The following is a 13,752-nucleotide window of genomic DNA, read 5'->3' as shown; positions in this document are numbered from 1 at the left end:
GTCCACAAACTGCATACGAGCATAACCTCATCCTCCTGTGATACTTGCTTTGTCTAATGTGGTGTGGTGCTAGTACCTAATAGTAAACACAACACCGGCTAGTAATAATGGCAGTAAACATACTGCTCAAACGCTGTGTTGCGTGGATATTGGATGCCTTTGTTATACCAGCCGTGGTTCAGTTCGTTATTATTTTCAACACAAAGATAGTCTACAGTGATGTTGTGGGCAGTGGACAAAAATCCTTTAAAATGGACTTGGAAGCGTTACGCTGCGAAGCCCAAGGACGCGGGTTCTATTCCTGACCCCGGCAGCTGCATTTAGAAGAGGGCGAGATACAGAAACTCCCATGCCCTTTGATTTGTGCACGTTGAAGAACTCCAGGTAGTTGAAATTAATCCGTGATCTCCCACTATGTAGCACCGCTTAATCGCATTGTGCTTTTCGCTCATAAATCTCTAGCAATTATTACTTCGTCATTATACCTGGAAACACTCGCTGTATCCTATTTGAATTCTATTCGCCATAGTCTGCAATGAATATTTAGCACTTTTTACAGCAGGGTACCTCATTTGACATTCTTTTACAATGCACCTTAATTGTCCCAACTTCGTGCCATAATCATGTTGTTTTTAATATGAATATAAGTCACTTCAGCACTGTTCCTTTTTGTTTGACCGCTTCTCATCACCTCGATTGTTTGAGGTTTGAGGTGATGTTTGTGCCGCACAGTTCGCCCGAGTTTGCTCCCAACCCTCTATACTGGTCAGCGCTGGCTGGTGGGTTGTCCTTCCAGACAAATGGAAAAACGAGACCTTTGCCTGTTGATATAGATATGAAGAAAAAATGGCACATTAGGCCTTTAGAATAGCTGCACCTTCGTGCAGCTGTTCTGAAGCCAGGCACTAGAAGGGCACGCTCACAATGATGCGACAGAAAGAAGGCAGTGAAGGCAAGCCTAGTCTTGTCGTACATTCGCCATATTTCGTGTAGCTGTATACACATTTTGCCGTTTTCTTCGTTAAAGTAATAATAATATTTGGCGTTTAACATCCCAAAACCACGATATGATTGAGAGACGCCGTAGTAGAGGGCTCTGGAAATTTCGACTACCTGGGGTTCTTTAACGTGCAGCTAAATCTAAGTACACGGGCCTCAAATATTTTGGCCTCCAACGAAAATGCAGCCGCCGAGGCCGGGACTCGATCCCGCGACCTACAGGTCTTCGTTAAAATACTGCTAGTCTAGTGGTTATGGTGCTCCACTGCTGACCCGCAGGTTGCGGGATCGAATCCTGGCCGCCGCGGCCGCATTTTCGATGGAGGCGAAAATGGTTTAGACCCGTGTGCTTAGATTTAGGTGCACGTTAAAGAACTCCAGGTGGTCGAAACTTCCGAAGCCCTCCACTACGGCGTCTCTCATAATCTTATCGTGGTTTTGGGACGTCAAACCCCAACAATTATTATTATTATTAAAATACTGCTGCCATGCTATACAGGGTGATTTTTTTTCAGACAGTACATATCTTTTATAAAAAAATTCTATGACAGTCACGCTCCAGTAGTACTCTAGTTCGAGGCGGAAATATTCTGCCGCAACAAAAAATGCGTTGACGGGACTAATTAACAAAAACCCGTTAACTAATTTTTATTTATTGACTTGAGGGCAGTTGTTTATATTAGAAATCTGTAGTGCGTGCCACTTTATGGTATACCCATTTTTCAGAAATCATGAAAGTTTTACGTAACTCGAGATATTTATTGTGAAATTTTAAGGGCTAAATCAAAACTGATCGTGTCCGGCGCACAGAAAACGCGGTTTTTCTGTTACGTCAGACCGGAGCTGCCCGCGACAAGGGAGTGACGAAATTTGAATGAAGGCGCATCGTGGTCGTACCTTTTCATGAAAAGTGGCAAGTCATCTAACTTGCGTCAGCGGATCGCCTTACCTTTGTATGTGGCGTTTGGTGCTCATTTGTTTCTTTCGAGATGCGCGCATCCGAAACGGCAGTAATATCAACCTTTTATTTCTATGTTTACAGATAAGTACCACACACGCACCCAAATAATAAGCTCTTTACTTGTGTATTTCTGAATGCTTGCAGATTTTCCTGATCACATTCTGCTTCGGCCCACCTTCATTAAACTATCATCACCTTCTTTTCACGTGTAGCTCCGAGCTTACGTAACAGAGAAGCGACGTTTCCTGCGCGTCAGGCGCTATGAGTTTCGATTTCGTCCTTGAAATTCAAGGATGAATATCACGAATTACGTGTAACTTTCGCGATTAAAAAAAATGTGTATGCCATAAATTGGCACGCGCTACAACTTTCTAATATAAACAACTACCTCAAAGTCAGGAATTAAGAGTTAATTAATGAGTTTTTGTTAATTAATCTCGTCATTGCCATTTTAGTTGCAGCAAACTATTTCCTTCTTGACATAGAGTGCGTGTGCGAAAACATCTTGAGCGTGACTATTATACAATTTTGATAAGAAATGTGCGTTCTCTAAAACAACATAATTGTACGGAGGTCATGCAGCTGAAACAGTTGCAGCTGGCTAAGGGAGTAACAGACCCTCAAAGTGCAGCAAAGTTAATGGGTATCCCTGGTTTTGTTCATTGCCATGACACTTCATGGAATCTGGTGTGTGAGCGCTGCCCTTGTCAGATTAAAAGGTGATTGATCTGTCTGTCATCATGTGTTTGTTTTTGTGCACTTGACTATTTCAGGTTGCTTCAAGACTGCACATTGAAGCTCTACAGCTGCATTTGACTAGGAAGCCTCCTTGGAAACTTCGTGTCTCGAGGTGGTCAAGACGTGTCCAAGAATTCGGAATAGCCACACTTAAGGTCTGGCCGTGAGCGGTCTCGAATCAGTGCAACCTGTCCTTTTCGCCAGAATGCCACCTGACCCTGACATGGTCTGGGAACACGACACTGCCAATCTCATGCACGCAAGCTGTGTCACCTATTGGGGTCCTGTATCTCAGATGACTACATGAGAATGCTGTACTACATGAGAACTACACACCCCTATCGAAAAATCTCATATGACACGTATGACCAGTGATTCCACTCCTGCGCCAACTGCGCCAAAGGGCGCCAAATTGTATTTACTGCGCCATCCTGATAATATCGACGAAAATTGCGCCAAACTGCGCCAAAGTCTCGGGTTTGGGGGCGTCTATCACCGGCATCGCACGGCCTGCGCGTCAGAACATGTGCAGCTTGATCTTGGGGCTGCCAAAGTCGCAACCATGGACCAAGAATTATTCCGCTGAATAAATAGCGCTCGCGCGTGCGTCCCGAATAAGCCACGATGCCATGCACGGTGCCGACGCAGCTTCTGTTCTGCAAGTTGGCTCGACAGCAAAACGCGCTCTCCGCAGAGGCTCGTGATGTCTAGGCCTCTCGGTAGCGAGAAAGTACGACGGTGATTCATCGGCGGACGTCGTCTGTTCTAGAAACGCTGCTGATAGCTCGTTTCAAGCGTCGCACGGCACGTAAGGAAAGCAATGTTCAGTAATAACTACATGTGTGCTGCTAAAATGTCTGTCACTTCTGTTTCCGGACATCGCGGAATGAAATCTGGGATCGCTACCAGTATATATATGGAACAATATCGAATTTTCCTTGCTTCGCGTTTATGGAAGAGCACGCGAACGGTGGAAACGCGTTCACACTTTTCCTCAGATATACTTTATCCATGGATCTTCTTTCGGAAGAGCTTTTTCGTAATTGCTTATACCAGCACGTGCAAGTTTAATCACCCTGCGGTAAATACCCCCTAAAAGGCCCTGCCCTTTCGAGCTCACTTGCTAGGGTTCCAATTCGAATTTTTTGCTTGCTTTTTAAAAATGTCATCTCATTAATAAAAGCATATATCCTGGTCGGAGCACCCGCAAATACGCAGCTGTCAGTAGCGGGCCCGTCGCTGACGGCCCACAGTGAAGCGGCTACCCCTTGTTACACGTCCGCCCCTCGCTTTCGGTGGTCAATAGCTGACGGGTAAAAAAAAACTCAGTTTCGCTTAAGGGCGAAGCAATGAATGCGATACCAACAAATTGTATTGTTAAACGAAGTAAGGCTAGTAGCTAACTCTTTTGGATTCGATCTCGCGTAACTCAACAAAACACTGGTTCAAGGGAATATGGCCGCTCCAGGAACCGAACCGTTTTCTTGCTCTGGGTTCTCTAAACACGAAGTAAGCGTTGAGAGCACAGCAAGTTTACGAGCCGTCTCCTGATGCCTCGAGATGGCGCGCGCGCAAGCGACTGCGCCCTTCGAACGATGCGGTCCCCTCGACCCCCCCCCCGCTCCCCTGGCGTCCTTTCATGCTCCTTTCGAAAGACGGGCGGGGTGTTTCCTCTCTGATGAGCAATCGACGGCAGGCCCGCACGCGGGAAGATGTTATCTCATGCGCTGTCCGTGCGACGGAGACGGCCGGCTAGCTTAATCTCCGCTTCAGCCGCGTTCGTCGCCAGCGCTCGCGAGCTTTTGTCCGCGACTAGAATGCGCGTGGTGATGTTATTAATTTGGTCTTTATACAGAAAATTACGGCAATGGCGACAGCAAAAATCCGCGGAGAGCGTCCATACAATTGTTATCACAATAAACATTTAAAAAAGTTGAGGAGCCATTTCACTCTGTGAAGTGACTCCTAAGCGAAGCTGTTTCGCGCATGGCAAGGAGGTGACATGGTGGAGGACAGTTTGGTATATAAGGCCAGGTTGTTAACGTTCAATACGCAATATTAATGCGAAAGCATCAGATGCTTTATCAAACACAAAAATTGACCGTCGGTGGCTTCAATCGATTGATGCAAAAAATAATCATGTGATGGCGTCATCATCACGTCATAGATCATCAAAACTTGTGACGTCATCATGGCGTCATATATCGTGATGTCACGTGATGACGCCATCACGACATCGTCGCTTTACACTGCTTCCGTAATCGGTGCGCCGATCATGGAGCTAGCGCAAAACCAGGTGAGGTGCAGATAGTTTGTAGAGAAGGAGGGGGATCAACCCGTCGATCGAGAAGAAAAGGAACCTGGCTTTCGCCTTGGAGTCGTCTTAGGGGAATGCATTAGGGACAGTGTGGCTCTTTGGCATTGAGGCACTGCTGTACATCACACCGTTTGTCTACAATGTCTACTGATAACCACATAGATGTATTTAGAGTGTTATTTCATAAAGTGCAATTTTATCGATCTGGTATTCTGTTTATTTGCTAGTGTCGAAAATAATCGCCGAAGAGGTTAATTCAGAACACTCAACTGCATGAGCCCTTATTTTTTCATTAGCGAGTGAAGTATGGAGTTCTCCTGAGATGATTTTTTCCATGAGATTTGCAATGAATCGAAATATATTTCTAGCCTTCATAAGAGCCCCATAGTAATATTCCGGTGCTTGAATGTTATTGCAATATGCTTCTGTAGTGCACTCCAGGATGTAAAATTCGCTGCTCCAGAGTGCTCCCAGATGCAAAATTATCTGCTCCAAAGTGCTCCAAGATGAAAATTTTGCTGCTCCAAAGTACTCCAAAACGGAAATTTTGCTGCTCCAAAAATTGCTCCAAATCACAAGTCCTCGGTAGCATCACTGCGTATGACACATATCCAATAATCTCGTATGATCATACGAGAACACATATGATTCATATGTGTTCATACGAGATTATTGGATATGAGGCATACGTGTCATATGAGAATTTTCGATAGGGATATGTTGCATGTTTTGCGCTGTATGCCACATAAAATATGTAATGGATGTCGCAAAGAAGTGCTTGATGGCTGGCCATTGATTCCTATTCATAAAAACTGACTGCTGGCTATGCTAATGTTTATGCCAGGTCTAGTATGTTGCCGCATTTGACAGTAATGAACGATGTTAGCGAAACTATTGCTTTTCATATCTCACTCATTCTGACAGTAATGTGTCTCGCTGTATTTCTGGACGGTGTTTCTGTATTTCAGTTCTGTACAGAACTCTCCGTACCACCGCTAAATATATATATTTATATATATAGCAGCCTATGGCGCCGTTGGCACAATGTGCTAGAGGCCGTCTGTACAACACGTATACCCTGAGAAAGAAGTGTGTACAGTGTGCATTATTTCTTTCAGTATGTGTATGCTAGTTGTGCAGACGTCCCTCTAGGACATTGTGCCAACGTCTCCACATGCTGCTCTCGGGCGTCCATACTTCCCATTGGGCCCGCCTAGCAAATTCACATTGTAACGCAAATTCATTACTCGTCGCCCTGACAGCGCGACAAGACTTTCGGCCACTCGTGAGCCGCTGACATACATCTCGCATCTGGCCGCTGCCTGTGACGAGTGTCAGCTGTAAGGGCGACCACCTGCTTTGTGGCGAAGTGGCAGCAAAATGAAATGCACTGCGCGATCGGAGGGCCAAATTCAAAAATTATTTTCTTCCTTAAAACAAAAAAAATGATTTGATTAGACTTTCTTCGTTACTTAACGATGAAGTCTTCTATCAAACGCCACATGACGAGGATTTTTACTTTGACCGCATCAGTATGAAAAATACAGTCAAACATGTGACAAATCGTACATTTTCTCAAATATCACAATTTTTTCGGAAAGATTTCAAGTCTATTTTACCCCTAAGCATTTCTGTACTAAAATGCACTTTCCTGGAAATCAGGCTATGATTAATATTGGTTAGGGTGAGTTCCCAATAGCTCAAGAAAAATTCACGAACTTTGAAGATTTTTGTTCTTTTTGAAGCTACGTAGCTGGTAGTGAAACACAAAAAAAAACTCGGAAATAATGAATGGGACAACTAAACAGAGCCTCTGCGATAGCGCAAGCGCGGTTTCGTAGCTCAACACACAAAAATAGATTTTATACACATTTTTCATTAGGTACAGTTTAATAAATAGAAGCGAATTTCGAGGGGGCGCCATGATTCTCAAAATTTTTTTTCGAACAAAAGTGTTTTGCCACAATACTCCATGTGGCACAGGAAAAAGGCACAAATTTTATCAGCAAAATCTGTGATGTGGAAGCGCCACGTCTGGGACACTTGGCATGGAATGACACACACACACATATATATACATATAGATATATATATATTGAGAGAGCGTAGGCATGGGCAAGTTGGTAATTCATGTTTGACTTTTTGAGCGCGCAAAAGAACATGGACGAAAAACGACGCGGACACAGCGCTGACTTCCAACATATGCTTTATTTTCTACAGTGGTACATATATATATAGACAACAAAAAGCAACGCACGCAGGCGCATTGTACAGGAAGGCTTCATGTAAAACCACAAATAAGTATGCATGATAAGCAATCAAACAACCTGATACCGGATTTTTTTCTTCTTTAAGAGATCAAGCGGTCATTCCTGACTACCACTATCGTCGAGTCACCCTGTGGGCCTTGCTTAGAAAGTCTAGTGGTTTTTTGGATAGGTCAATTGAAGGTGCACTAATGCACATGTCTCCCAAACTTGCAATCTTCGCCGCTTCAATTATCTCACGTGTTGTTTGTGCCTGGCTCCTTCCTGTCGCAGTGCACTGCGAATACATGGGATCGCACCCATACTTCCTGCAGTGGAAAGCCAAATGTCCCACACCTCCAGTTCGCACGTTATTTGCGTGCTCACGCAGCCTCTCATTGGCACACCGTCCCGTCTGCCCTATGTATTTCTTGCCACTGGGCAGCGGTAACTCATAAACGATGTTGTTCTCACATTTAACAAAGCTTTCTTTGTGCTTTTTTTGGCACCTGGGTTTTTCAGAACCACTGTAGGAGGCCTTGCACAGATTATAAAGCTTGTTTGGTGCTGAAAGGACGACCCTTACGTTGGCGTTGTTCCCTATCTTTTCAGCTTGTGTGAGACATCGTGAAGGTACGGTATGACGGCGCATTTCTGCTTGACAGGCTCCGTTTCTGGTGAAGCCTGCTCCTCACCCTCGCGAGCATGTTTGACAGTATTGAGAAGACCCTCCACCACAGATGTGACGCCATACTGAGGGAACCCCGCCTTTTTCAGGCGGTCAGCTTGCGCCTGGAAACTACACGAACACTTGTGAGGACATGAGCGGCGAAGCGCATTCATTAGGGTTAATTTTGCAATACTCCTTTTAACTAGCTTGGAGTGGCCCGAAGAAAACGGCAGAAGCGGCTTATTGGCCCGAGGCTCGTACGACCAGCAGACCTGGCCTCGCTCGAAGAACATTCGTATGTCAAGAAAACGCAACGCGTTGTTTTGCGGCATTTCTTGCGTGACTGCGAGCGGTTGCAGGAAACGCGTGAACAGATCAAGTACGTTTGAAGAATCATTGCCGAATTCGCCTGGACTTGATTCTAGAAAGACAACGTAGTCGTCTACATATCTAAACACCTTCTTTACATTTGTGCCTGTTAGCTCTGTTTCTAGTTTCTAGTAACAGGCACAAATGTAAAGAAGGTGTCTCGTCTTTTTCCTGTCCGCCGTGTCTTATTTTCGCGCTGTTAACTCTAAGTCTTCTCAAGACTGTCAAACATCCTCGCGAGGGTGAGGAGCAGGCTTCACCAGAAACGGAGCCTGTCAAGCAGAAATGCGCCGTCATACCGTACCTTCACGATGTCTCACATAGGCTGAAAAAGATAGGGAACAATGCCAACGTAAGAGTCGTCCTTCCAGCACCAAACAAGCTTTATAATCTGTGCAAGGCCTCCTACAGTGGTTCTGAAAAACCCAGGTGCCAAAAAAAGCACAAAGAATACTTTGTTCAATGTGAGAACAACATCGTTTATGAGTTACCGCTGTCCTGTGGCAAGGAATACATAGGGCAGTCGGGACGGTGTGCCAGTGACAGGCTGCGTGAGCACGCAAATAACGTGCGAACTGGAGGTGTGGGACATTTGGCTTTCCACTGCAGGAAGTATGGGTGCGATCCCATGTATTCGCAGTGCACTGCGACAGGAAGGAGCCAGGCACAAACAACACGTGAGATAATTGAAGCGGCGAAAATTGCAAGTTTGGGAGACATGTGCATTAGTGTACCTTCAATTGACCTATCCAAAAAACAACTAGACTTTCTAAGCAAGGCCCACAGGGTGACTCGACGATAGTGGTAGTCAGGAATGACCGCTTGATCTCTTAAAGAAGAAAAAATCCGGTATCAGGTTGTTTGATTGCTTATCATGCATACTTATTTGTGGTTTTACATGAAGCCTTCCTGTACAATGCGCCTGCGTGCGTTGCTTTTTGTTGTCTATATATATATGTACCACTGTAGAAAATAAGGCATATGTTGGAAGTCAGCGCTGTGTCCGCGTCGTTTTTCGTCCCTGTTCTTTAGCGCGCTCAAAAATGTCAAACATATATATATATATATATATATATATATATATATATATATATATATATATATATATATATATATATATATATATATATTATATAATATATATATATATATATATATATATATATTATATAAAATGCTTAGTTTAACAATGGTGGTGACGTGGCTAAGGACTACGCATTATTCGCAGGATGTTGTGCCTATAGTTTAGGTGCTTACTGATAAAACAGTAGGTTGTCATTACACTGTGAACATGTATGAAATGGCATGAAGTGTTTAAAACCGATTCAGAGAATAATTTTACGAATCACAGAAATTTCAGTTTGTTTATAGGAATTCATTGTAGGATGAAGGCATGCAGACGTGAAAGAGAAAATACACAGACAAACCAAACGCTAGCGTTTGAGCTGTCCGCATCTCTTCTCTTTCCGTGTTGCATGGCTTACTTTCTTCTAGAATAAACATTTTTTGTTGTTTTAGGCGAGCGGCAATTGCTCTGAGACTCATCTATATAAACTTCGAGTAGTATTTTATTTCCTCTCAGAGGAATCGAGTGCACCACTGTAAAGTTGCTAAAAAAACTTGTTGCGGCTGTCATGCATCCACCACAGTGTTCCTGTTTGAGTAAACCCGGTGGAAGTGCGTTGTTGAGTAACAAGAGGTAGCGGCACCAACTTTCGTCGATTGTCAGATAAAAACCCTAATGGTGTTCGCTCTGATTTGAAGTTCTTTTGAAATTCTTGATCAATCTCTATAAAACTTGTTTAGTTTATGTGTATTTGTATGCTGATTTTGAAAATGCAAATATTTTTTTACTATTATATGTCGTGTTAATTAAGTATATCAAACATTTCATGTGCCATGTTAGGCCTGCACAAGTTACAAAGTAAGCATATCACAATAATATGAAATGGGAACTGTATGCAACATAACCAGAATGCATGTTCTAAACCCACTTAACAATAGTCATAGCATGCTGAACATTGACCAATAAGTGCATGTCTAGCTGGTGATTCGCTCACGAGAGTTCAATATTACGTAACTTTTACCTCAAATGGGTTTAAAACGCAAGTTCGTATGTGGGCTAGTGGGTTCATGATTATGCCAGAACAGCGCAGTAAACTCCTTTAAAACTATGGCATACAGTTTTTATCCCCTAACTATAGCGATATGTCGATTTACTTTGTAACTCCAAGTTTGGAAAGGCTTGCTCATCAAGACACATGAAATTTTTGTGTCAAAACTGCGTTTTCTTCCAGATTATTGCATATTTGAAATCGCCACATAAGTAAACCTAAACTCGGCAAGTTTCATCAATATCGACCAAGAAGAAAAATAAACGCATTATTTGTTGCAGAGTGTCTCATTGAGTACTACTAAGTGGTCACACTGACTCTTGCCAGGGGAGTCATGTACACCACTGTCCTTAAGGACAACGGAGTCAAAGGAACGCTCCAGTGGGGGTCAGCGTTACCATGGCAAAGGGGTCACCCTGACTGCCTATAGGTACTAGCGGGAAATAAAAGGTAGTCGCGTAGACTCCTGCGTTGGGAGTAATACATACTCTCTCTCTGCTTGCGAAGAAGGTAGTCGTTGGTCTGAAGAACGAAGGGAGTCGTTTGAAACCCCAAAAGGTCGTCATATGTGTAGCGAGGCGATTACCACCCAAAGGTAGTCAGTACAGACACTCTTTTTTTAAGTGTGTACTTCACGTCGCACTACATGTGCAGACGCTCCGCCCCCTAGCTTTCCCTTCATTGCCACAGAAAGTTGCCCCAAAGTATAGCTTCTACTGCATCGAATGACGACCGGCGAGGATGATGCTGGGTACGTGCTGGTAATAGTAGGAAAGAGCTTCTTCTGGAAGAAACAAACCCCGCAGGAAGTTTGAATTGACAGCTCTCGGTCTCCATGCAGCGGTTTCTCGCCACTCGTCGCGAACGGCGCCATGTTCCAGTTTTCACGTCAGGGTAAAGAGCGGCCGCAGTTGGACGCGCATAATACAAATGGACGGCGGTACAGTTTACTTCTTATTCTTAGCTTGTCCCCGACTATAGGTCGTTTTTATCGATCGCTTTTCTACTCTGGCGGTCGTTCATTTACACACCGTTGAGCATATTACGAATAAAAGAGGGCGCTACGAGACCGGGGCATCTCATCCAGCAAACTTTCAGGAATACAGAGAGGGCGTTGCCTTTATTTAGCCTCAACTGTGAAGAAACTTCATGGACGACATAGAGTTGTGAGAGTTTCCAATACCCTTTCAATGCAGTAATATTATAGTGAGAGCTTCGTAATGCGGCATGGTACAGCGTTCGACGGGCCCTTAAAAATATTTGACAGTCTAAACTGACAGTCTAGACAGTCTAAACAATTTGTTAGACAGTCTATAGACTGTCTGAATATACTTTTGTAAGGGGGTCATGTCCGATACTTTCGGTCAACATATCTAATTTGCAAATACGCGGCACACGTTAGACATAACCTGAAATAAATCGGAAAATCTGATATTATTCTTAAGGCACCACCGACTACATTGCTGAAACGTGCACATCACTTAGAGATTTTACTACTAAGTTTCAGACGGCCGAAATCACTACTGGACAGCTCGACAATGAAAAATAGCAGAGTCGGTGCAACTGCGTCAGAGATATTTCTCCGTGTTGGAAAGAACTGCGGCTGTGCACCGTCAAAGCAGGAAAAATGCCCCACGATGTTGCACAGCTCAGCATAAAATTGAGCTTGCTGTGAACAATGGTAACGTCGAGTTCAGGTTAAGTATTTTCGAGTAATATACAGAATAAAATGAAAGTAGGGTACATTTAATTATTTGTTGTGACTCCTAAATAATTTTTGGGCTTGAGCTTTGTACGAGCAAACGCGAAAACAAGAATGAAACAAAGGCAAGATTTTATTTTTGTGAAGTTACAACTTTTCACATCACTGTCAAGCAAAACATTCCGTAGCCCGCTAGCTAAACAATATTTATGCTCTGTTTTCCTGTGTTTTACTGTTAATAACGCCCTATTTATTAAGGCTAAAGTCGGTTCACTTACGTAACACTGTGTCGCTGTACCTGAAGGATCCCCACTGGCTATCTCGGTAGACATTCATGACGAGGTCTTTCTCTAATAATGAAGTGGGTATATCAGCTGCATTGTCCAGGTTGAAGTCAGAACCATGTGGGTCACCCAAAGTTGTGTCGAGTATGCACCTGTTGGACATAATACTCGGTTTAGTAGCGGTCATCTGCCAGTACTTCATCTTAGTTTGCATGATTGATATTTGTCATAGCACGATACACCACTTGCCTCACGACATCGCAATTGTGGTCTGCTTGTCATGGCTGTAATTCCCATCTCTGCAGGTTGAGCTATCATGAGCCACCAATGCCAAAAGCGCACTATCGTTTTACCACCAGGGGAGCTATTCTCGAATTGTCCGTTTAGTGGACTGTCCCTTTCGGCTGCCGTTGATTTGCAAGAGCTTGACGAGCAGCACGCACCCTGTTTCCCGATCTTCTTCCGCAACGTCAAGTGGACGTGACGCGCACATTTGACAACTGAAGAACGGAATGTGCTCCAAAGCGCTTTCGGCCGCGCGACTCTCGGATGCCATTCATTAATCCAGACTATGCTATCGAGTTATTCCTTGTATTGGGCTAAACGCGGCCTCCCGTTTAACGCACCTGCGCCATTACGTCATGGCTTGCGACTTTTTGAAGGAACTGAGCGCGCTCTGAAATGGTCAGGCCAAAGTGGACGTGCCCTCTAGGTAGCTCCAGAATAGCTCCCCAGGCATTGCTCTCGAGTGTCGCGTGGTTTTCGCACTATTAGTCCTTCTGTGTGGATCAACGCTAAAAATAATATGCAGAAATCTGAAAACTTATCCATCCTTCCCGCGCATCTCGAGGGAGTCTGGCTTCCACACCGCTGTCGCTGCACGAATCCACCGTTTTCACGATACTGCGGCACATGCGGCCTTCCGCGAGCGGAAAAGTCGCGAAACGTCTCTTCATCTCAGAGGATTTGCTTCTGGCAATACCGGTTGTCCTTGTCTCTACAAAAACCCTACCAAAACGGCAGAGGACAGCGCAGGAAAATGAAAGAGACAGATAGGGCACAGGGGCTCTCCATCACTGCCGACTTGCTTGCCACTTGTGTGACCAATTTTGTTTACCGTCTTTTCTGGTGCCTTTTTAATGAATAAATCAACCTTTATGATTAATCCGGTGCTCGGCGAAGTCCAGCCCGCGTCACACGGTTTCATGAAACGCAGCAGGCCGACGCAGCAGCGGGTCGCGTCGCGGTGATTTGCACGAAGAATGCTTTTCGCCCCAGCCGCGTTCGACCAAATTAAGTGGAACGCGCAGGTGCAACTGATGGCCGTTCCGCGGCTCAGACGCTTGAAAATC

The 13,752-nt window shown here is 44.4% G+C and overlaps 1 protein-coding gene across 1 annotated transcript in view; it reads right to left on the bottom strand.

Annotated features, from left to right (window-relative positions):
* The window catches only part of LOC119390905 (fatty acid synthase), a 277,784-nt gene that overhangs the window by 112,565 nt on the left and 151,467 nt on the right, over nt 1-13,752 (bottom strand). Inside the window, exon 17 of the mRNA XM_049415426.1 lies at nt 12,395-12,552. Within this exon, the coding sequence (XP_049271383.1) occupies nt 12,395-12,552 (158 nt within the window). The remainder of the gene's footprint in view (nt 1-12,394; nt 12,553-13,752) is intronic.

This window comes from Rhipicephalus sanguineus, chromosome 4, assembly GCF_013339695.2.
Source record: "Rhipicephalus sanguineus isolate Rsan-2018 chromosome 4, BIME_Rsan_1.4, whole genome shotgun sequence".
In the NCBI taxonomy this organism is placed as follows: Eukaryota; Metazoa; Arthropoda; class Arachnida; order Ixodida; family Ixodidae; genus Rhipicephalus; species Rhipicephalus sanguineus.
The sequence above is the reverse complement of the archived record's forward strand: the minus strand, read 5'-3'. Positions and strand labels throughout refer to the sequence as shown.